The sequence below is a fragment of the Gracilinanus agilis genome, chromosome 1 (assembly GCF_016433145.1).
Source record: "Gracilinanus agilis isolate LMUSP501 chromosome 1, AgileGrace, whole genome shotgun sequence".
Classification (NCBI taxonomy): Eukaryota; Metazoa; Chordata; class Mammalia; order Didelphimorphia; family Didelphidae; genus Gracilinanus; species Gracilinanus agilis.
In genome coordinates this window covers 534922927-534948242 of record NC_058130.1, presented here as the reverse complement: position 1 = coordinate 534948242, position 25316 = coordinate 534922927, and the positions used below count along the sequence as shown (strand labels likewise).

Genomic DNA, 25316 nt, shown 5'->3' with positions numbered 1-25316 from the left:
AAGTAAAATATAAAAACATAAGAAAAATATAAAAATAAATCTGTAACATGATACCCTGTAATTGAAATACAAAAGAGTTGAGATTTTTGTTTCAAACATAATACAATTATGTTCAAAAACTAAATACCACAAAAGGGAGAGGGAAACTGCCTTTTAAAGTATCCTTGAAATAAATAAATCCTTGGCGGGCAATTATGTTCAGAATTAGGTTTTTAAAAGTCTGTATCATTATGCATGGAATCCTTAAGTTACATGCTATATCTACCAAACAACCACAGTGAAACAATGGCCAATGAAACAAAGATCCTAGGACATGAATAGAGAGACTTCTTTTATCCCTTCCCAAGCAACCCCTCAGATTTTCTTTAAAAAGAAACAAAGGGCTGTACTTTGCTCCCAAATACCTTGTGCTGAAAAGTCCCAGTACAAAAGCCTAAACCATTGATGGTATTATAATCTAACAATGCCTAACTCCTTATTTTAGTGTCCTTTACTTTTAAAAAATACTATTTAGTGCCTTATTTAATAAAAAGTGGGTCACTATTAAGCTCCATCTGGGTATTAAGTAACAGTGAAAAGATTACAATCGATTTTTTCCCAAACCATAAGTCTCAAGATGGGGCCAAAAGGGCATTCGTGTTTCTACCCCAACCCACATGTTTATCTCTTCTAAAAGATACAAAAGAGACAAGACGCTGGTTTTGCTCTTGATAGAAAATATTTCTAATGCTACCAGAAATTGCTAATTATCTGTTTAAGAAAATTAAGCTAAAAGGGACAAAGTGCTTGTAAAGCTCTGACCCTATAAAACATACAGGTGACCCGAGGCTATAAAGAAAGAATGTCCCCTGTGATCAACTACTCCCTAACCTTCTCCCTAACCTCCTTCATTCATCTTCCAAGCCAAGTCTCCTATATTTTATTAATATTGAATATTTATTAAACATTATCATTAAATTATATGATACTAATTATATTATATATAGTATATGTTATATATTATTAATTACATTAAACAGTTTAAATCATTATATTATTAAACATTTATTTTTATAATTTTAGAAATTATTAAACATTTCAGCCCACTTTCCATTTGTTGATTAGCTGACCCAAAGAAAAGAGCCCTCAAATCCAGGATCAGAAAAATCAGTAGCAAGAGAAGTGAAAGAAAGAGATGGACACCAGAAGGCCTTCAAAAGGTTAATATTTTGGCTGCACAAAGCACTATTCCTATTTACTTAACCAGAAAGTATGAACTTTGGGCTATGGACATCAGTATTCAGTCTCCACATAATGGAGAGAGAATTTTGTGAAGGAGAGGAGCCACAATCTAAAGAAGAGGAAACAAAAGGAATGTGCCCAGAGTGAAGTGAATTCCTTCTTTTTTTCAAGGTAACACAATTAATGATTTTTAATCAACTGCTTCAAAGCCTACCTCATCTGTGCCCCCAACCAAGGAAAGACCTTTTGTTAAGAATCACAACCATATCAAGGGTATCCACCCACTAACTGGGGATCAAATTACAAATAGTTCTAGACTTACTCAGAGGCAAAGAAAACAGCTTGTGCACCTTATACCCCACCCCCACACACTTCCAACTTAATTTTATAATGCTTTCAGGTTTCAAAAAAAAAAACCGCACCCACCTTCCTCTCATCCCTAAAATCAACACCATTATAAAATATACACATAGACGTGTTTGTTGTTTCAAAAGTAGAAATTTTGAGAGTGGAATCTAATTTTAAGAGAGATGTCCAATCAATTTGGGGAGAAAAAAATGAATTAAAGTCATTCAAACATGAAAATTAATACCAACAACATGTTTGAGAATTTAGGACAGGGTTAATTTTTCTTTTCAATTAATTATATTTAAAATACATGTGTGTATATATATACATACATACATACATATATATGCTTCATAGAAACATATAGAGCATGAATATTTGCTAGTCTTTTAAAGGTAATTTTACATTCTAAGAGTCATTAGAAGTTATTCTATTTTGTTTGAGCCATTAACACATCATTACATTTTCCTCAGACTTGCTGAGTCACTATACTTGACTCTGCAAGGTACCTCAGATTAAAAGGAAAAGTTTATCCTGAGAAAGTTCAGGTAAACTAGCAATCTATTCAAAATCTGAAGGATGTCTATTAATATCTCAAAAATCCTCTGGGCAATCTCATCTTAATCAACAAAGCAAAAGATCTCAAAATTGTTCAGAGTAATTCAAAGGCCAACTGCATAAAATAGTTTATCAACTCTTGTACAAACTTAAACTTTTTTTTTAAACCCTTAACTTCTATGTATTGGCTCCTTGGTGGAAGAGTGGTAAGGGTGGGCAATGGGGGTCAAGTGACTTGCCCAGGGTCACACAGCTGGGAAGTGTCTGAGGCCGGATTTGAACCTAGGACCTCCCATCTCTAGGCCTGACTCTCAATCCACTGAACTACCCAGCTGCCCCCCAAACTTAAAACTTCTTGAGAAAACATTTATTGCCAATGTATAAAATGCAACCGTACCCATGTATTTTTAGTGGTTGCTTCTGAATTGACCAATTACTTAACACCATCTTCCTCAAAAATGAAAAAGAAAGTGTCACATGAAAAGGAAAAGGAAAACAGGAAGAGAAGATAGTAGTTAATACATTTATCTCTGCTGGGCATCTTCCTCTGACAATAAATGTTCTCCTAAGGTGCATGGAATAATAAGTAAAGTAAAACAATTCTTGAAATGCTCTAAATAGCAAGGGAAGGTAATTAAAGTATAACAGGCAGAGTAGTCATCACAAATACATCAAGAGATCATTAATATGTAAGAGGCCTGCCCAGGGTACTAAAGAAATAATTTGTTCAAATTCACTGTGTCCTGAAGAAGAAGAAAAACAATCATTTCACTTTCCCACTTTTTGCAGAAACTGCAATAATGAACAAAGATCCAAATAATTCCTATGTTCTTGTGTGTGTACATGTGGACATGTACACACACCTTTGTCACTGTTTCCCTTCATAAACTCAGGGAAAGACCCAACATATCCACTGAACAAACATTTAAAAATATGCATTATGTGCAAACTAGCAATGCTAATGTTTCTGTTACCTCAGGATTGACAAATTTATGAAAATCATAGCCATAAGCTGTTTGAAGAACAGCACCAAAGTAAGCAACAACTTCATTTTTATTCTATTTACTCAAAACCCCCAAATTATTCTAGAATAGAGTTTTCCTTACTTTCTCCAATTTCTCGTTCTATAGTATTTATTAGACATGGACAAATTTTGATGAAGAAACTTAAAAGAATGGAAAAATTTAGACAGGCGATGAACATTTATTTACTAAATGTCTACTATGTGCCAGGCACTGTGCTGTTTTTTTTTAAAGATTATTCAGTAACTGAAGAGAAGTATAGTGGGTGAGAATAGTATTGTTATAAATTATTACCAAAGAAGAATTATGTATCAAATGTCAAAAGATTTCAAAGAGGTCTATAGCCTAGAAGGAAGCTAAATTCCTCCCTTAGGGAGAACGAGGAGTAACAAATAGATGGCAGGTGTACATTTCACTAGCAGGTACCACTTCTACTTGGGAAAAATCAGCAAGCTTCAAGGAGAGAGTCAGCAGCTTGGGATGACCATAAGTAGAGTTTACGAGAGGATATGGACAAAAGTACACAAGATAAGAAAGCAGTAATAGGCTGAGGTCTGTATGGCTGGAAAAAGTGAGCCATTAAGGGATCAAAGCAAATTATGTCATCTTGTATTATTTATATTAATAACATCTCTCTACTTAGCTCAAAAAGACTAGGAAAAAACACTGCAAAGTGAATGTAACCTCTTAATGCAGGAGGTGAATAAGACCATAACAGTTAACACACCTGATTCAACAAGTCAGTGGACATCTTGTTGATATGTTATCAAAGAAAACAACATATGTAAAGCGCTTCACAAGTTTTAAATTACTCTACAAATGCTAGGTACTCTTAAGAGCCAACGGCAGAACTCAGAACTTCTTTTGGCTTCCATCTGTATGTTCTAATCATCATGCTCCAAATTCTTGAATCCATCTTCCTTAACCCACACTTCTGCTATATCCATACAACAAAAGGATAAGGATGAATAAAGAAATAATAAAATCACAGACAACAGTAATGAACACAAATCTACCACTAATGCAGGATTTTCTCTCTTGTAGTGGCAGCTCACTCACACTCTATTAGAGAACAGATTTTTGTAATATCATCGATGAACACACATGATTTTCTCTTAATAATAATAGTCATCCTCATCACTTTCTTTCTAGGCATGATTGTATCCAAGCCCACTTCCATAGTTCATCCTATTCTGCCATCTGGAGCGATTCTGGTATTTGGTCTATATTACTGATATCATTCGTGATGTTATAGTCTTTTGTCAGTTCTCACAGATCAAAAGTCCAGAAATGGAAAGGATTTTAGAGGTTACAAGTCCAATTCTTTCATTGTATGGATAAAGAAATTGAGACCCAATCTGGATAAATGATTTGCACAAGGCCATACAGTGATGGAACCTGAGGTGGGATTTTGAACCTAGTTCTCTTGATTCTAAAATTCAGTACCCTATAAACTATCCCATGTTATCTCATAATTTATCCCAGTCTCTTTCTCAAATGAAGCTTTCTCAATGTCTTAATCCAGCCTCGCTGAATCCTTGTGGCTGCCTTTTTTTTTTTTGGAATTTTCCCAAGCTTTTATATTCTTCAATCTAACACTTACCATCTTTGAAAAAGCCTGTGAGAGCTTCTACCCTCTTTGCTGTTGTTTTCAACAAGGACTTATGTTTAAAGTATACAAAGGAGTGGTCAAAATATTTTTTTTCTTCTCCTTAGTAATTTTATGATTTCTCCACCCCAGTGGTGTTCTGATGCCTCAACAACTGGTTATGCCAACAGAAAGTATGTTCTGTAAGTCCTAGTTAGCTAATTAGAAATGGTTTAAGTTAGGGTTCAAGGACCAGCCTAGCTAAGTCTAAAAATGTTCATCCCTCGGGCCTGAACTTTTTCAGTTGCTGTAACTTATTTATTAAACTACCTGGTTTCAGGTAGCAGAGGCAGGGTAGGTGGTGAAGAGGATAGAGCCCTGTGACTGGAGTCCAAGGAGATCCAAGTGGAAATCACTTTCCTCGGCTACAAAATGGGGATAGTAATAGTGACTCTCAGGATTGTTGTGGGCGCCAAATGAGAGAATATTTTCCAAGTATATAACATAGTAGCATACAGTAGGTGCTTAATAAATACTTGTTTCCTTTTCTCCTTATGGATGTAGAAGGGTTTCAACTTCATTGGCAAAGGATGTAACTATTCCAATTAAATGATGCATCTTTGAAGTCATGACATACTGAACTATCATTTTGTTTACATATGCTATTAAGACATGTATAACCCAGTGGAAATTGCTTGTCAACTCCAGGAGAGGGAAGGGAAGAGGGGAGGGAGACGATATGAATTATGTAACTTTGGAAAATATGTATAAATGTGTTACTGGAATAAAATATAGATAAAATTTTTTAAAAATTAAACATTTAAGTATATATGCTATTAAGTACTCTTACCCTTTCAAAAGATTTATCTTTCTTCAAAAGAGTACTTTTTTCCCCAGCTGTGTGACCCTGGGCAGGTCACTTAACCCCCATTGCCTACCCTTACCACTCTTCTGCCTTGGAGCCAATACATAGTACTGACTCCAAAAAGGAAGATAAAGGTTTAAAAAAAAAAGAGTGCTTTTTAAAAGTTCACCAAAAAAAAAAATCTTCTTTTGAGCCGATCCATTTCTCATTTATTAAGTGAGAAGTATGGTAGGCACTAAGCTTACTAAGAAAATTTTAAATGGTCTTTATCCTCAAGGGCTTACTTTTTTTTTTTTTTTTACTGATGAGATACAATATGTAAACACAAAGTTAGACCTGATGACCCAAAGAGGAACATACAAATTAGAGGAATAAGGAAATATCTTAAGTAGGAAGAAGTAGCAGAAGCAAAGCCTAAAAGAAAGTTAGGGAATTTAAGAGGAAACCCATTATTGGGAGAGGAAATAGCTTTGCAAATTACGGGAGCAGGAGATAGATCACCAAGTTCAAAGAATGGCAAGTGATTGCTGCCAATAATGTCCAGACTGCTTGTTCTGTTACTATGCTATTCTTTAAAATTTTTTCTGATTTACTTGAAGATCCCAATCATTTTTAAGATCAAAATAAAGTTCTACTCTCTCTACAATAAACAACAAAGATGACAGGTATTATCCTAAGTAATTACTACTAAAGTTTCTCTCCATGAATTAGAGAATCTTAGGTCTAATAAGAGCTTCCTTCCTTCAAGATTATGAAGTCCAAACCTCTCATTTTACAGATGAGGATAGTAAAGCCCCAAAAAGAAGAGTGAAGTGTCCACAAGTCCACTGGCACAGAGAGTACTGGAACCCAGACCTCTAAACTCCCAGGCTGGCAGGAACTCTTTCACACTGCCTATATAACCAGAATAACTTACTCCCCTAAACTTTATCTATGATGATGATGCCTCAGACCCAACTCAAAGTATTTACTGAGAATCCATTATTCGCCCAGGATTGTGGTATGCTAAAATAAACAGTAAAAAAAAAAAACAGACACCCAAAAAGCACAAATAGACAAGAACTAATTAGAAAGCAATTAAATTGAACAAGCATCTACTTAGCACTACAATGAGCTTCAGAACTATGGAGGCACTAGAATTAAGACAAAAATTAAAAAGTTTCTGCCCTCAAAGAGTTTCTAGTCTCCAGAGAAAATAGAGTGAACTGAGTAGAGAAAGCTCAAACAATTACAAGAATGAGGAAACCTTCATGGGAGAGGTGGCACAGCACTCCAGCTTTCAGAGGAAGACAAAGACCCTGAAAATCTGAGATGAGGAAGGAGTATATTCCAGGTATGGGGATAATTTGTGGAAATATATCTGAAAGCAGGAGGGGTGAGTCTTGAATTCGGAGATTTGTTCATTCATTTTGCCTAGAATATAGTCAGTAGAACTGAATTAAGCCTTAAAAAGGAGGTAAGAAACAATCTAGAAAAGGCCTCAAACTTCAGGCTGAGGAATCTGTATTTGATCCAAAAGCAATGGGGAGTCCCTGAGTTTATGAGCAAGGGGGTAACCTGGTCAGGGCTTAGCCTTAGAAAAATTACTTTGGGATCTGACTGGAAAAAGGAGAGCCTGGAATCAGGGAGAACAATTTGGAGGTGGTCAAGCCAGAGGATGATGAGGCTTGAATTGGGTAGCAAAGTGAGTGGAGAGGCTATGAATGGTAAAGATGTTATGGACAGGGGGGCTAAGGGGTTCAGTAAATTAAGAACTAGGCCTTAAAGATGGGAGGTCCTGGGTTCAAATCTAGACCCAGCTGTGTGACCCTAAGCAAGTCACTTAACCTCCATTGCCTAGCCCTTACCATTCTTCTGCCTTGGAACCAATACACAATTATTCTAAGACACAGGATATGGGTTTTAAAAGGAAAAAAAAAGATGTTATAGGTGTAGAATCAATAATATTTGGCAAATGATTAGAAATAGTAGAATAGAGAGAGGACAGACAGGTTGCAAACTACATGATTGGGAACAGGAAGTTGTCTTAACCTGGGGCTGGCCTTGCAAAGAGTAGACAAGAAGCATATCTGCTTATATTATCTAACTTTAAATTGTGAAAATATGACAAAAACATAAAACAAAATTATAATAAAATTGGTTACCCTGACACTTGTAATTTTAGCATCTAAATGGTGGCATTGGATTGCTAGTTTTTTGTTTCTTTTTGTTTTCCTGATGATTAGGTTTCCTAGAAAAGGCTATAGTTTATCAGTTATGTTATGTTGTAAAATGCTTATTAAATGGATAAAAATAAAATTTTAGATGCCTCCTCTGGTTGATAAGTCATAGGCCAAGATTTTGTACTCAAACATGACTACTATTTGTTTTGAACCAAAATTATATGCACACACATTATATTACCCAGGTAAAAAGGGTATAGCATATGTATATGGCTAATCAGACTAAATCTAACTTAAGAATATCCTCCAGAAACCAGAACAAGGATTTGAGTCATTTTAGATCAAGAAAGATTTTTAAATCAAGTTTAACTTTGCTTTAAGTCTTTTGACATTTCCTCATTAAAAATCCTAAAGTTTAATGAGTCACAACAGATTTAGGAATTTCAATTTAAAAAAAGAAAAGAAAATTGAGGATAGTGCAGATATAATGAACTATAATCAGAGGTATGTTTCTAAAGATTTTCAAGCTGCATACTTCCAAAACAGTTTAAAAAGAGTTTCCCCTTTTAATCTCAATCCAAATTTCTTTAGAGGAAAGAAAACAAGTGGGTCTCAGAAGTGAAGAAGACACCATATATTAACTTCTAGGCTTGCAATTAATTTGGTTTTCATTTTAAAATACTTTCCTCTTTTAAAAATTATCTCCAAACATTCAATATAATTCTTATGTGTGTTGTTTTTTTTTATTGGTCCCAGACCGTTCAGGCTCCACCACATGAAATGTTCATATATGACAAAGAAAAAAGTAAGCAGAGCTAATTCATGACTCCAAAGGGGAGAAAAATATTTTATGCTTATTTGTACAAATTAATTTTCCTTCCTCAAATATAAATGCATATTACACAAATCAATGAAAAGTATCAATATATCCATTTTATATTCAAGGTCTATCAGTTTATTATATTCTAGATTTATTCTTCCTGACTCCTTCTTCTCCTATGACTATTTCAAAGGACTAACTACAAAATATGCTGATAATAAAAAGGAAATATATCCTTTTTCTATCATTCAATCATATCTTTAGTTTATACACTTTTGTTTCCAAAGAGATCATAAAAGACACAACATAGGGCTGTGGTGAAAAACAAAGGAACAATAGAAAGAAGTTTCAATAAACATCTCAGAAAAGCATATTTACCTCCTAACCCAATGCAAGTATATTTAAATTTTTTTAAAAACTGAGCAATTAAAATTATGAGCAGAACTAGAAAAGAGATTCTTAACTTAGTCATTGAGTCTGCCTTAAATGTATATAAAAATGCATATTTTTTATTTTTTGTAATCACAAGCTTATTTAGAATTCAAGTCACAAATTTAAATGAAAATGAAGATTATATATTTGAAATGAAGCTAGTAAAGTCTTCCTTTTACCTATAAGCAACATGTGATCCTACTTCAAGCAATTGTCAGTGCCCTAAATGGGCAGTAATATTACATATTTTTAAAGAAGGATAAATGGAAATCAAATGTCGCAAAATACAAAAACTTATATGTGTTTAAAAGCAATCCCTAAGATTGCTTGTTAGAATGGTTAAAGCTCTCAAATGCTTAGGTAAAAAAGTTTTTAAAAATAAATAAAATATGGTTTAGTTAACTGGTAAACACAATTTTTTTAAAAAATATTCCACTATGGTTCCTTCATTCCAAGATAATGTAGGTGGCATGTCCAATATTTAACTATAATTAACACTTAGAGACTTTTTTTTTTCAAATTCTTCCTCAGGCCTGCCCCAATAAATAACAATTTTAGCATCAGTTGCCTGATTTATGTGTCAAAGCCACCCTCACTTTACAGAGAGTGCTGTTGTTTTAGTATATGAAAAAGAACATTAACACAACGATATTTCTAATCTCAGATGTACAATACACATGATACACCTGATCCTAAAACTTCTGTTGCATAAACTGAGCACACTGCCATTCCTAATGACCTTTCAAATGACTCAATGTTAACTGCCTGACTTAAACTACTCATGAGTTACAAAACTGTCAAGTGAAGTTGCAGAAAAAATGTTATGAGTGGTTTTACATGACAGACCACAAATGACAATTTCAGAAGACAAGAAACTTGAAACTTTGAGCAACTGAATATACTATGGAGAAAAGTTTGAAGTGAACCCTTTACTTATTACAGGCAGTGCTTACTACATATGGTATTTTAAAAATAAACTAAGGTCATGGGGAAATGAACTATGGACTTTAAATTTAACCTGATGATTCAGCTTTAATTGTAAGTTGTTCTAAACAGAATTTCCAGTTTTGAAGTTTACTAATAACAAAACTCACTCAAAGCAAGATATTCTAGTTGTTGTTTTTTTCCTTAAGGAGGAAATTTGACTTCCCCAACCATAACATATTCAGCAATATCCCAGATGGTGAATTATCAACAAACAAATCAGCATGACCAGTTTCCTGCCCTAACTTCACACTTAGCTTTAAATTAAAACTGATTTAAGATAAAAAGCTAGTTGAAAATAGTTGCTTACTATAGGAATTCATGCTGGAGATATTTATAAAATACTTTGTAAATAGATTAAAAGAAGAGTACATGGATGACTAACTACATAGAATGCTTAAAAAAAAAAAACAAACTTCAAAGTCTTCAGTCTAAAAACCAAGTAACTCCAACAATCTGAAATGAGGGAAGTTTATTTTGTCTCTCCAATCCCAAACTACTTTTCTTCTCCAAGAATATATCTCTAGACAAATGCCATTTTTAAAGGGTGATAATAATTGGGTTTTAGAAGAAGAAAGTAAGGGGCTGAAGCTTTTATGTTAGAAGCCACTCTTAACAGCTTAATGACAGGAACAAATGGTTCCCCCCGCCAAAACTTCTAGATGAAAAGAAATCCCACCCCGAATTTACAGAGAACAAAAATTTGGAACTGACGTGTTTTGACCTAGTCAAATAAAAACTACTCCTTCATCCTCCACTCGGTATTGGGGAACCAGGGAAGGTGGGGAAGAAAACACAAGGAGGCTGGGAGAAAGAAGACTGGAAGGGAAGAACAAAAGGAGAGACCAAAGAGAAAGAAAAGAGGAGGGGGCTATCTAGAACTAGAAGCATGTGAAATGCACTCAGGGAAACGGGTCAGAGGACCAGAGGAAGAAAAGAGAGGCAGGCGGCCGGACTGAGTGCCCCGGGTCTAGCTGCACCATGGACAGAGACTCCGCAAAAGACTAACCCAGCCCACACCCCTCTAGAGGGCGGCTGCAGCTATAGCCAGCAACACCCCTGCCCCAGAGAAATGGAGAAGGGGCGGGAGGATGCCCTGACTACTCAGTACCGGGGCTCTCCAGCCCCCTCTGAGTCTGGTATTCCCGGAGGAGCCAGCTCCTCTCTGCCCCAATCCTTAAAAACCATTAAGAGGTGAGAGCGGCACCATCTGTCCTAGCACCGCAAACCTTCGGCGCTGTTCCCCACCCTCAACACACCTTGGGGGAATCCCACCCAGTTCCGACTTCCCCTTTGTGCAAAGGAAGCTGCTTTTCTGTCCACTTCCCAGAAAGAAGTCTCCCCCTTTTTTCAGGGGTGCCACATCCAGCCTCAGGACATCACTGCTTGGGACGTGGGGGCGGGGGGGTGTAAGGGGCAACAAGACCCCAGCGTTTCTTCTTTCCCAGTCTCCTGGCTTGGCTGCTAGAGGATCCAGCGCCGGAGAGTCGGAGCACAAGCCTCCCGGGAGGCGGCAGATGCACGCTATCTATTCCCAGGATGGGATTAGAGGGACCATGGGGAGGGGCGGGCCGAGCAGTTCAGTCTTACGGGACCAGGCAAGCCCAGCTAGACCAAGAGAGAGAGAAGCACCGGGAGGCGGGTGGTCCGAGGACCTGAGAGAAGTTAAACCAAACCACAGAGCAAGAAAAGGAGCTTGGGAGGGGGCTAAGGGGAAGAGCAGGTGTTTACTGACTCAGAGAATACCCCACAGAAAGTGGGGTACCTTCTGGGTCTCTTTCCCTGGACCTTGTATAGAGGCACGTGGGGAGGATGCAGGTGAAGTCCTAAAATAATAGGATTTAGAGGGAGAAGGAGAGCACGAGTCAAAGGACAGGTCAGCGCAGTCTCCTATTGGCAGAGGTGTGCGGGAAGGGGGCAAAGAGAGCAAACGTAGGAAAGGTGAGACCGGTTATTAGGGGAACTGCGACGGGACCTATTATCCCTTCCCTGACTGAGCAAGGTTTGCGAGGATTAAAGATGGACATGGGTGCGAGTTTGTTTTTTTTTTTTTGTTTGGTTGGTTGTTTTTTTCCTAGGGAAAGATGTACAAGAGAAATTGCCCGAATAAGTGAAAAGAGTACTGGAGACAACTCTGCGGGGATAAATCAAGCTGAAGAAGGGTGGAGGCTGCTCTGGGCACAGGGATGGTTGTGGGTCAGAGTAGAGGCAAGTGCCGCTTCGCTTCGGCATCCCAGACACATAGAGCAAAGATGGGGGAGGTAGGGGGGAAACGGGACTCTGAAAGGAAGGTGGGGAATCCCTACCATAAAGTACCCACACCATTTTCAGAGAACCAGAACAAGACAAAACAAATACAAATGAAGCAAAGTATAAGAGGGCTAGAAAGCAGAAAATTGCAAATACATGGAAATTCCCCAACTAATAATCCTAGCGGTTTTTTTTTTTTCCTCAAGATCCCCTAGTCCCCAGAGGGGCGCCCCGGTGACCCGCTTCAAATCTCTCCCCACCCCCAGGGCACTGCCAAAACAGTGCCTGCAAACAACCTGCTCTGCTCAAAACCCCCTGCCCCTGCTCCACCTCCTCCTTTTCCCCGGGTCCGCACTCACAGCTTCCCCCTTGCTTGCCACAGCCTTGGTGCAACAACCCCCGTCCCTCCCATTCCTTCTCGGGTGCATCGCCCTGCACCGGAGCAGCAGTGCGGGGGAACAAAGGGACCCAGAGTCTCCACCCGCCCACACCCCACCCTCCTTCCGTCCCCATCCCCTAGTCCGACCCTGGGCCAGCCGGCCTGTCCGCCCCGGGCGTCCTTTACCTGATGCAGGGCCGCCAGCAGCGCTAGCAGCGGCAGCAGGGTCCGCGGCGCTCCCGCTATCCGGCACATGGAGGCGAAGAGGGGCCGAGGAGGAGCCGGAGGCGGCGGCAGCAGGAGCAGCAGCAGCAGCGGCGGCGGCAGCGGCGGCGGCAGCAGCAGCAGCAGCAGCAGCAGCAGCAGCGGAGAGAGAGACGACTCCAGGCAGTTTTCCACACACACATACACACACACACACACACACACGCAACCCTCCCCCTCTCCCTTCCCCACCCCCACCCCCCCTTTCTCTTTCTCAACCTCTCCTCCCCGCCAATGGAGAGAGAGAGAGATGATGACAAATAGCGGAGTGAAGAGTCCGCGGGACTCGCACCAGGAGTAATAAAACAGACTCTCAGATCAAGGGGATGGATGCAGGGAGGTGGGTCTGCGTGTGCCCGTGTGTGCGTGTAGAGGCAGCGACAGCGGCGGCAGCAGCAGGAGCCGAGCAGCGGAGCCGGCTCCTCTCCCGCTCTGACGGCCGCAGGGATGGGAAGCAGCAGCAGCGGCCGCAACGGTCCCCCTCCGGCCCCGCTTTCCAGCGAGCTTCCCCTCCCCTCTTGTGCTTCTTTAGGATGCGGAGAAAGCAGCCGGGCTGATGGCTTTCCCAAGCTGCTCCGTCACGCCAGATTTCTTTTTCTTATTTTTTTTTTTTCCTCTCTGGGTACCCTCTCTTCACTGTTCCCCAGTGCAGTTAAAATGGAGAGGGAGAGGCAAGCGAAGCCAAGTCGAGAGGGATTTTAGGGCCTGGGGGCGGTGGGGCTGCGAGTACAAAGGACAGTAAGTAATAGTAGGACCTAGGGGCTGGTGCGCAGTGGTCCTCCTCCTCCTCCGCGCCGTCGGATGTCAAGTCTCCTCTTCCTGGGTGCGGGGCGACTTATTTGGCTTCTCCCTTTCCTTTCCCCCCACCCCCTTCCCCTGCGAGTTCCAGGATATTTTTTTTCTCTCTCTCTCTTCTCAAAGCGACCCTGGGAGAGGAGAGGAAAGGGATACAACCCTACCACAACCCCACTAGCGCTGCTGCTGCTGCATACTCGCCCCTAAGACTGCCTTCCTTCTCCTTCACTTTCTCTATTGCTCACTCTCACGCTCTCGCTCCCTCCTCCTCCTCCTCCTCTTCCCAGCTTCTAGATCCTCCTCCCCCGACCCTCCCCCGCTCTGCTCCCCTCCCCCTACCACACACACATCTACGCACACCCTGCGAACTCCGCTTCAAGAAAGATCACAATACCAAGCCCCACAGCCTGCGTCTTCCCCTTATGCCAGGCTGCTGTTGCTGCCGCTTCCAGCTTCTCTTTCTGTCTCCCCCTCCCTCCTGCTCTTCTCCCCCCACCCCCACCCCTCCGTTCGCTGATTCTCCCTGCCGGCTGCGCGGCCAATCGGAGACCAACAACCAGCAGCAGTAGCCCAGCCCGGATCAACAGCAGCCGCCCACACCTCCGGCACTAACAACGCCGAGGTTTTTTTGTTTTTGTTTTGTTTTTAATTTTTCTTTTTCTTTTTTACTACAGGCTGAGGGGGGTCACCGGAGGGAAGGTGTGGGGTGAGAGAAGAAAGAGCACCGGTCGGGAGCCAGGCTTGCAAAAATTAAATAAAACTTGCGCAGTAACTTGGTTTGGTTTGTTGCACGGGGCTATTGTATTTAAAACGGAGTCTAGGGAATATGAAGGAGAGAGAAAAGCTTCCTCTGTAACCTAATGTACGCACCTCCCTCTCTTTTTGTAATTCTTGCTAGGTCTGTTACTTATGGGGGAGGGAGGAACACAGCAAACTACAGGCCGGTGCAAAACCCATCTTGGCCATTGTTGTCTGTGGCGATTGCAATGAGCCACCTGCTGGGAGGGGAGATTGGCGGCAGCGGCAGCGGCTTAGGCTCTGGGTTGCCTTTTGCATCTCTCTATGCACCTACCCGGAGAAATATTATTGGAATGCTGGAAGTTTTTCTTGCATCTGCTAGAGTTGGGGCTGGGATGGTAAAGGGGGGGGAGGTAGGTTGCAAATATTTTGTTTTGTTTTTTATTTTAATTGAGGGTGACTCGTTTAAGTTTCGGAATGCTTATTTGTTTGTAAGCAAATATATGATAAAACTTGAACTCCCAACTACAAAAAGGGACTTTCACTGTCCCTGGGTTGTCTAATCTAGAGGAAAAAGAGAAATCAATATGTGGCACCCAAAATGAGTTTTCCCTCCTCTTCAAAGCGGTCTAGAGGCCTTTAGGTGGAGACTTGATAAGTTTGGATCTTGAAAACTTTTTTGGCTGCATTTCATTGGGAGAATTGCTGCTGATTGTTATTAATGTTTCCATAGACATTTGGAACATTCATATTCTTTGTAGAAAGGTATGATTTTGGCATTTGTTTCCCGTTTCTCTTGAGAACTGAAAGTCTCCTCTTAGTTATTATTATTATTTGTTTTATTTCAGTCTACTGTCACTTAGGAACGATGACAAACCTGTAGAAGTCACTACTAATTTTTAGTGCTATAATTTATATAAGTATATAAAGTATCATCTATAAGCTATAAGTATCATCACACAGTTACCTCCTTTAATATTAATAGGAAGCTGTATTTATTTTATTTTTTTTTAATTGAGCCATCTTAAAGCTATTTTTTTTTATCTTACCTATTGGCCCTTTTTTTTAACTTAAAAGTTGTCAGCAAGGTTATCTTAATGAAATTTAAAAGTTAAAAGTTAAACTGATGATGCAATATTGTGAGTGCTATCTTTTGTTTGTGTGTGGTTTCCACCCACCACCCTAGGTAAATTCACTTGTGGACCCCAAAGCTGATCTTCCAGACAATTGTTTTTAAAAATGAATACCACAGAAAAAAAACCTTCTGGGTGTTTAGAAAGGTGCTTGCTTTAGTGAGTGGTTAGACTTTTGGAGTTAGAGTTAGATCTGGGTTAGAATACTGGTTCCTCTTCTTGAGGAGTAATGGGAGACAAAGGAGTAACTTTTTTTGACCCTCCCGTTCCTGGCCTGAAAAAAGTATCTTCTTTGGTTCATGGTCTTAGAGCAAGGATTTTAATAAATTCTTTTGTGTGAGTCAGTGACAGAATTATAAAGGAAATCAATTATATAAAAATCAAGATATAAATGTGTTTTTCCCATCCTAATTCATAAGAGCCCAGATTAAGCACCCTCATTTTAGAGAGCTGCCTGGGAACTCTGAGAGGTTCTGACTTTGCCCATGATCATCTAGACCTCTTTGAAAGGCCAAACTGCAAGCCAGGTCTTCCAGACCCGGGCTCTCATAAATTTAGCTTTACATAATAACAAGATGAACAAGTAGCAATTTGAGAATATCACTGGATGTCCTTTTGATTCCAAAATATTGCCACCAGAGTTAGTTCCTATTTCTAGGAAATAGATTTTAAAAGACCGAAAGTGGGATGAGCAAGCCTCATTATCCCAGATAGACAAATAGCTCAGTCCTTTGAGCAAAGTCCCCAATGAGGGCTTAAGGAAGCCAATGGAATGTGTTGTCTTTTTTGTTTCTATTCTAATCGTTAAACCAAATCTCTTTTACTCTGTGTGACTGTGGCTTATTACAGCTTGGTAGAGCTTTCTCCTCATTCCATCATCTCCCAGCCTTAACAGACACCAAGGCCTTTTATACATTAAACTCTTAAAATTCTACCACTTCCTGTCAGTCAACTAAGAGTCTAGAGTTCTAACAAACTTAGACTGCAGCAGTGAGAAGTCGGAGATTGCCCTCTCTAGTTCACCAGACCTGAACTATTTTGGTAGCCTAATGACTTTCATTGTGATCACATGATCAGCCCAGCCTAGCTAATCTGCCATTGGGTGAGCCTTTGATCAGGGGAATGTCTAACCTCTAAAATCCTTGTCTCCAGAGCCTTTGTACGACTATTTGATGTTTAATGAGAGCAGATCTAGTGGTGAATGAAACTTGTTATAATCTGAATGCATGTCAGGAACAGTCCTGGTTTTAAATCTAAATCGCTTAGTATTATTTAGTAGACCATTAATTGCTGGGTACAGGTGGTTATTAAACACTCAGGTTTTTAGCAGCTGCTTGTACCCAAGGCCATCTGAAAAATCGACAATCGAAGCCATCTATCCTTAGGGTGATTGAAATCACTGCCCCATCCTAGGACATTATAGAATGAAAATAACAGTAGTTAGTATTTCTAGAGTGCTTTAAAGTTTGCAAAAATGCTTTTCAAATTTTAATTTGTAATTTAATTTTGATTGTAATTTGTAAAAACTCATTTTATCATCACCATAACCTGGGGAGGTAAGTGCTTTTAGGATCCCCATTTTACTGATGAGAACAAAGCGGGAGTGGCACTCATGCCCAGACAGAATCACACAGTTCTAAGTGTCTAAGCTGGATTGGAACTTGGATCTCTCAGACTTCAGGTCCAGTGCTTTACATGGAAGAGACTATGTAGGTCACGTACGCCAAATATGAATCCTGGAGAGGGGAAATGACCAAGTCGTATGACTCATTAGTGGCCTCCTGACTTCCAGGCCAGTGCTCATTACATCACACTCTGGGATAGTCAGCCAGTGATTCAGGGAGGCAGATGTTTACCCAAATGGTACTACGAAAGAATGCAGGATTAGGTACATACGACCAGTCTGTAACTTCTCTCCCACCATTAGCAGGCCAAACAGTTATACCTGATGTTTGGTGGATGCTGTTTCCCAAATATTTATTAAGATCCTACCACTTGCTAGACCCTGGGAATAGAAAGACCAAAATAAACAAACACCAAAAGGAAACCAGCCCTTCCACTCTCAGTTGTAAAGAAACATCAGGAGTCGATCCTTAAATTTTCTGTGTGAGCATTTACACCTCAGAAATACAAATCAGGACTTAATTTATTGTTTTGTTGATTATTCAGACTTCTAAAAGTGATGAAAATTGCTAATAGTGCATATTAAACTTTAAAGTGTCTCATTTGCACAGTTAGGAGGGAGGAGGGGAAAGGAGGGATGGTTTTTAAACATTTACCAACACAACTAAGGTTGTAGGGGGCCTTAGAGATCTTGTCATACAAAAGGACAAAGTTCAGTACAAAGAGGTGAAGCGAATTGTAAATTATTACAGAGACTCCATGAGGAAATTTACACCAGAATCTTAAATCTGTCTTGCTTTCCAGTGAGACCAAATCTCCCATGGTTTCACTTTACATGAGAATATTGGCCAGGCCTAGAGACTGGAGGTCATAGGTTCAAATGTGACCTCAGATACTTCCCAGCTATGTGACCCTGGGCAAGTCACTTGACCCCCATTGCCTAGCCCTTACCACTCTTCTGCCTTGGAGCCAATATACATTATTGACTCCAAGATGGAAGGTAAGGGTTTAAAAAAAAATTAAAAAAAAATATTGGGACCAGGAGGGGTTAGGAACAGAAACAAAGAGAGATTGGCCTAGAGATATGCCACTTTCTTTAATTTGTCTCTCGTTGGATTTGGCACTGGGTTTGAATCCTAGCTTTATGTGATCTTAGACAAACTACTTAACTTCTCTGAGACTCAGTTTCCTTCTTTGTAAAATATTCAGTAATGGGGATAGAAGTCAAAGATCAGATTATCCAGGCCCTTCCAGTTCTAGGTTTATGATCCCTTTTCAAGTTTTGATTTTGTAACTTTGCTTTACTCTCATGTTTCAGGACAAAAGAACATCAAGTGCTTCTAGTCATTCAATTAACAAGCATTGTTAAGTGCCAGGTCAGAAATGCAAAGATAAAACAAGAAAAATCTCTGCCCTTAAAAAAATCTATTGAACAGATACTAAATCCAGTAGCCCATAATCCCTCCTATCATTCTGCCCTAAAGATAGTTTCTGTCTGGTGCACCAAAACCCAAGTTTATCATGAAACTTCAGTTTAGACTGCCAGGCCAAAGAGTCAGGAAGGTTTGAGTGCAAGTCTAGCCTCAGACACTTACTCTCTGGATAACCCTAGTCAAGGCACTTAATCCTGTTTCTCTGTTTCCTCATTAAAAAAAAAAAAAAAAAAAAAAAAAAAAAAAAAAAAAAAAAAAGTGATCCAGGGAAGGAAATGGCAAACTACTTCATTATCTTTGTCAAGAAAACCCCAAATGCAGACAGCAGTGAACAATAACATAACAAGTGGGCTTCTAAACTACTCTGGCCACCCTACTACCACTCCCTTCATCCCATTTCATCTCCAAAGGGCCTAAGTAATTTATTCAGTCAAAAGATCTTGCCCAGGGTTTTCAATTTTCTATCCCATTAGTGTACTGCTTAATTCTGTATGCTTGCAAAGTACAGTAGCAGGATTTAGTGATTGCTTTAAACTTGGAACTGCCTGTGAAGATTTTTGATGATTTCCTAAGCATCTTAATGCTATAATAATAATAAATATATAAAATGAGGAAAGGATCGCTATAACATTTCACTGTGTATATGTAGGCCTAATGCTAGATTAAAATCTCATCTTTTTAATGAACTTATATCCATGCACTTTAATGTTTAAACATATTAGCTAGTGCTTCTGTAGGTAAAAAACTGAAAGAAAATGAAAAAATAAGATTAGATATATCTAATTTGTAGTTCCTATAGTCTGGAGGAGTTGTTTGCATTTTTTTCATATTTGGAAATGACATTCCTAATGCTCTTATTAAAATAATAAAATTATAAACATTATATGTGTATATGTACACATAGAGTTCATATATATATATCTGTCTTTGTCTTTATCTTTGTCTCTCTCTTTCTCTCTCTCTCACCTGTGCTTGCTTCAGTTTCCTTAAATGTAAAATGTATATAATAGCACCTACCTTGCTGGATTGTTGTAAGGATTGTGCCCAACCCAAAGTAGACCCTATATAAATATTTATTCCTTTCCCCCTATATATGGCCAATTTAAAGTTACTGTCACATTTGTCCAGGTGCTTCCAAATTAAAATGGAATTTTAGCCAGGAAATTAGCCAGGAAAGTAACATAGAAGACCCTATATGACACATTTTCAAATTTTCAAATTAATTTTTGGGAAAAATTTTAAATCTCCAAATTAATAATAGTAATAGATAATATCTTTTAGGTTCTTTACAAGTATTTTTTCATTTTATCTTTATAACAGTCAGTAATGGGAGATAGCAATATTAAAATCTCTATTTTACAGATAAAGAAACTAAGGCAAACAGAGGATAACTTGCCCAGGTCTCACAGAGTAAATGTCTGGGACTGGATTTGCATGGAGCTTAGAAACAAGTTTAAAAGTTTAAATCTTATACTTTAAACCAAAAGTTTAAATCACTATACTGTAATACCACAAAGGCAGTCCAGAAATCAAATGCCTAAACAAATAACCAATCAAAATCCCCACATTAGTAAGGAGTAATGTATAAATTCTCTCATATCTGAAAAAATTACCAAATAAGAGAATAAAAAAAGTTTTCTAGAGTAATTCACTTCTTAGCATTCCAAACTAGGCACAGAAGCAAGAATTCAGACATAATTTTCATGAAGTAAGAAGTCTTTACTAGTAATTAAATAAATATCACTGCAGATTTGCAATATTCTGATTCTATAATATATTTCCTTTTTTTTAAACCCTTAACTTCTGTGTATTGGCTCCTAGGTGGAAGAGTGGTAAGGGTGGGCAATAGCGGTCAAGAGACTTGCCCAGGGTCACACAGCTAGGAAGTGTCTGAGGCCAGATTTGAACCTAGGACCTCCTGTCTCTAGGCCTGACTCTCAATCCACTGAGCTACCCAGCTGCTCCCACTATCATATATTTCTAATATTTATTTCTAGGGTGATGTTTACAGAATAATTTTAACCAGTGATTGTTTAAGACCAGATACACTTGAGGAAATATTACTAGTGTCTCAGCAAAGAGATCCTCATAAAGTTCCACCATGATATCAGAAGTAACCCTTGGGATCATCTGGTCTAACCTTCTCATTTTATAGGACCTGCAAAATAATCTGGCTCAATGCCTTCATTTTACAAATGAGAAAACTGAGGTCCAAAGAGATAAAGTGCGCATTCCAAAGACATACAAGTATTCAGTGGCAGAGCTGGGATTACCAAGTCTTTTGACTGAAAAATCAACTTCCTTTTCTCCACTGTTCCAGGATGACTCCTTACTGTATTCATGACTTTTGATAGTCTAGGACATGATGGTGAACCTATGGCATATGTGCCAAAGAGAGCAGGCAGGGACCTCTTTGTGGGCATGCACACCATTGCCTCTAGTTAGTTACTAGAAAGGCAGAGGGACTCAGGCAGAGCTGCTCCCCTCCCCCACACTCCCCTACACTTCCCTGCCACTCTGCCCAGCAGCCCAATAGAAGAGCTTACTTCCTCCCCTAAGTGCAGCTCCTAAGCCACTCCCCTCCCTTTCTCCCACCCCTATCTGAGGTAAGGGAGCACAGCACCCACTTTGGTAGGATAGGGCATGGCACACAGTGTCTAAAAGGTTTGCCATCACTGGCCTAGGACATGTATCTTGATTTAACATAATTAAAAGTTACAGAATTAAGTTTATTAAAGTCTATAATTGTTAAGCACTATACAGAAAGAAAAAATAACACTGAAAAATATGTTAACTTCTACAACTGCCAAAATTTTATTTATTTTAATCTCTTCTTTATAAATACGATTCTGGCTTGGGGAAACTTTTGAAGACCTTTGTTTCTGAAACACAGATATCCAAGTTCAATAAAAAGCACAAAATAACTGTGCCTAGTATTAGGTTTAAATGTAACTTTTCCTAGTTTAAAGTTAGTGCAAGGACAGATAACATTGGCCATGAAATGAACAGTCCTTGGTTCTATTCCCAGGGCCTCCACTGACTATAATCTTGAACAAAACACTGTACAACTTTTTTCCAAGCTATATAATAGGTATGTAATAAGACTATCTTGCATGAGGGCATATGGTATGACCCTAGGAAATAATTTCTACAAAGCATATTGTTCATCAGAGAAATATAACAGAGAGAGATATAATGCTAAGGCATAAAGCTATGTGTTCCATTATTATTTGAAGCTTATTTGGCTTAATGTCAAAAGATCAATCATAATTTCATGTGATATAATCAACATACCACCAAATACTTTGTTATAGTTTACATTTTAATGTGTTTTTCATTTTCCCTTAAATATCTCAAGCATATTATTTTTAGTTAAATGTATCTTAGTCATACTTAAAGATACTATACTTAGACATTTATAACAATGCTCTCAAATTTTTTTGATCATGTACCCAATCAGTAAAAAAATTCAGAGCATATTTCCCTAAAACTTATATATTTATTTCCTAATTATTTCTATATGTGCTGTATACTCATAATTATAAACATTACACAATTTATACACACACACACAAAAACAGAAAGTTAGAAAGGATGAGATAAGGAGAAAATCATATTTAATCTAGTTTAAAGGAAGCCACAAGGGTTTACTGATGAGGAAAGTGGGAAGGTGACATGGTTAGACCTTTATTTCAGAAAAATAATTTTGGTAGCTATGCTGAGAATGAATAGGAATAGGGAAAAATATTTGGCAAGGAGAAAAATTTGGAGACTATTGTAGTAGACCAGGCAAGAGGTGGCATGGGCCGGAATTTTGTTGGTAGCAATATGAATGGCTGTAAGGGAAGAGATATGAAAAATGTGGAAACAGAAACAAAATTTGGCAGCTCATTTGTCCAACCTCCAAGTGTGAGGTAGAAGGTTCTTGTGCTAATGAGCAAAGCCACTCTTCCCCCATCTCTCTGTCTTTTCCTTAATTGTGATCTTTCTCTCTACTTACCTCCCTCTAAGGGTGAGAAGCCTGGGTTTTCTTGAATAAAGAGACATCTGAGACACCTAAGGCAACTTCCTCCAAAGGTAACAGTTACTCCTGCTTCCACTTACCACATCTCCTCCCACCACACTGTTGGCTCTTTTTCCTTTATCCAAGGGAATCTTAGGTGACCTTGATTCATTTTGATCGCTACTTTTGGAGAATTTAATGTTATGATTTCAATAAAGGTCTCCCCGGCTCCTTTCAAGCCTCCAGCTAGTAACAGCCCCTAGAAATTTAGAAAGAACATTTTCTTGTCTTTTTCTATATAGCTAACTAAAATTGCTCATTCTGCAATATCATTTTAATACCCCCAAAGACACATAATCATTCATTTAAATCAGTTATGTCCATCTTTTTTTGATGTCATTTGGGATTTCTTGGCAAAGATAGTAGAGTAGTTTACCATTTCCTTCTCCAGCTCATTTTACAAATGAGAAAACTGAGGCAAATAGGGTTGCTCAGGGTCACATAGCTAGTAAGTGCCTGAGGTCAGATTTGAACTCTGTAAGATGACTCTTCCTGACTCTAGGCCCAGTGTTCTATCCACTTTTCCCCAAAGACATAGATGTACACACAAAATGATATCTTAGAGAAACTAGCTTCTTTTTTTCCCACACACAAATGATCAGTGAAGAATATGAACAGACTTTAAAAAAAAAAGATATTAATGGGGAGTGTGCCAAAATAATTTAGGAAATAGGAAGGTAGCAGTTTCTCCACTCTTGTTCTCCTTGAATAGAGAATAGCCACAATCTCTTCCCCTTTACTTCCCAACATTCGCCATCTAGAAAATTTTTGGTAATGGAAGTAGACAGTCTCTGATCCTTCCCTCTTCTCTCATTCATGAAGAGATGATGTCCAGCCTCTGCTTCCTCTCTGGGCTCCACTTTTAGCCTTGTCTCTCATGACACAGCAGCCTCCGTAACCTGGAAGTTCCTTCAGCCCTGGGCCTTCTCTCACTAGAAGTCCAATCTTCCTATGGTACCTTCCTCTGATGGGCTGGTCCCTCCCAGAACCTCTATTTTTACAGAGGAGCCCCCAGACCGGCCATATCTCTTTGTACTTCACTCCTCATTCTCCCGATTTTCTCTACCTGATTCTCCAGATTTTTCTCTAAAAAGTGCCAGGTGGTATGATCCCTTAAGCTTCTTTTTCTACATTGTCTTCTCCCATTAGAATGTAAGAGAGAGCGCAAGTACCATCTTTCTGCTTGTATTTGCATTCCTTGCCCATTGCCTTAATGGATGCTGTTGACTCCAAAATTTATTACTTTTTCAGTCTTTGTGACTCCATTTGGAATTTTCTTGGCATAGATACTGGAGTGGTTTGCCAGTTCCTTTTCCATTTCATTTTATGATTGAGGAAACTGAGGCAAACAGTTTGAAGTGACTTGTGTAGGATTACATAGTAAGTATCTGAGGCCAGATTTGAATTTCAGTCTTCTGACTCTGGGCTTGGCACTGTGCCACCCACCTGCCCAAAGTTTGTTACTTAGTTCTCTTTTATTCAGAGGTCTCCATTTTCTCTCTGCCTAAGGACAATGAGAAAGAAGTATCTTTGCCTTGGATATAGTTCTAATTAATCACTGGATCAGACTATACTGATGATTTTGGTCTCATCCATTAGGCTTATTTTCCAAGTCCTTTTAGTAAAAGAGGAACTGCATGCAGTTGGGATGAGGGGAAGTGAGAAGCCAAAGATGACATCAAAGTTGTAAAAAGTTAGGTGAGAAGAAGAATGCTGGTGCCATCAACAATAATAGGGAATTTTGGAAGCTGGGATAGTTTGGAGGAAAATATGATGATCTCTGTAATTCATCCATGTCTGCTCATTCTGCTTGATTCACTATATGCCACTCAAAATGAAAAGGGAAAGGGTAAGACTCTTACTACGAAGTGGTCTAGAAATAGGAAGCAGGGTGGGAATTTTGCCAGTTACATCTTAGTAGCTATTGTGGTAGCTGATGCCAAAAATCCAATCTTCTTTTTAAAAAATTAACTGGAACAATGGCATTTATCATTTGAACCTAAAGGAATATGTAAAACAATTTGGATACAAAAAAGACAAATGAAGAGAAAATGGCATTTTGACTCTGTTAAAGCTTATCTAAATAGATTCTGCCAACTGTTTTGTGCTCTGTAGCCACAGATTTCAGAATTTCATGAAGTCCATCTTCTAAGACCTGTTAGACCTTGGTTTATCTTGATGATATTTTGATCTACTCTGGGAACCCTGCCTAACTTAATGAATTGGTCCATGTTTGTTCTAACTCTTCTCCTTTCCCATCATTGGCTATCTGCCAACCTGGAAAAGAGCCAATTTTAGAAGGAAGAGGTGGAATTCCTAGAGTGCTTATTAAACCATCAGAGACAACAAATGAAGCCAGTGAGGCAGGAGCCCTCACAATAGCAGAAGATAAATTTTACAGGATATTTATTTTACTTTATCTTCAATTTTTTTTTTCGGGATTGACATTTTTTTTACTGACCAAATGAAAGACCAAATACATTCCATAGTGTACCAGAACCAGAGGGCTCATTTAATAAGCCCAAGGTTTGCTTTCCCTTGGATATCATTTTAAATCCATATGGACTCCCATATGTATACATCCATAGTAAAAATCTATATATCCATAGTACTAAGTTTACTTGTTTACTCTCTAGTC

The 25316-nt window shown here is 38.9% G+C and overlaps 1 protein-coding gene across 1 annotated transcript in view; it reads right to left on the bottom strand.

Moving 5' to 3' along the window:
- CDH2 (cadherin 2) overlaps positions 1-12945 on the bottom strand; it is a 268670-nt gene extending 255725 nt beyond the window's left edge. Inside the window, exon 1 of the mRNA XM_044666453.1 lies at positions 12816-12945. Coding sequence (XP_044522388.1) covers positions 12816-12884 — 69 coding nt within the window. The 5' untranslated portion in view covers positions 12885-12945. The remainder of the gene's footprint in view (positions 1-12815) is intronic.
- Positions 12946-25316: the final 12371 nt, after the last annotated feature.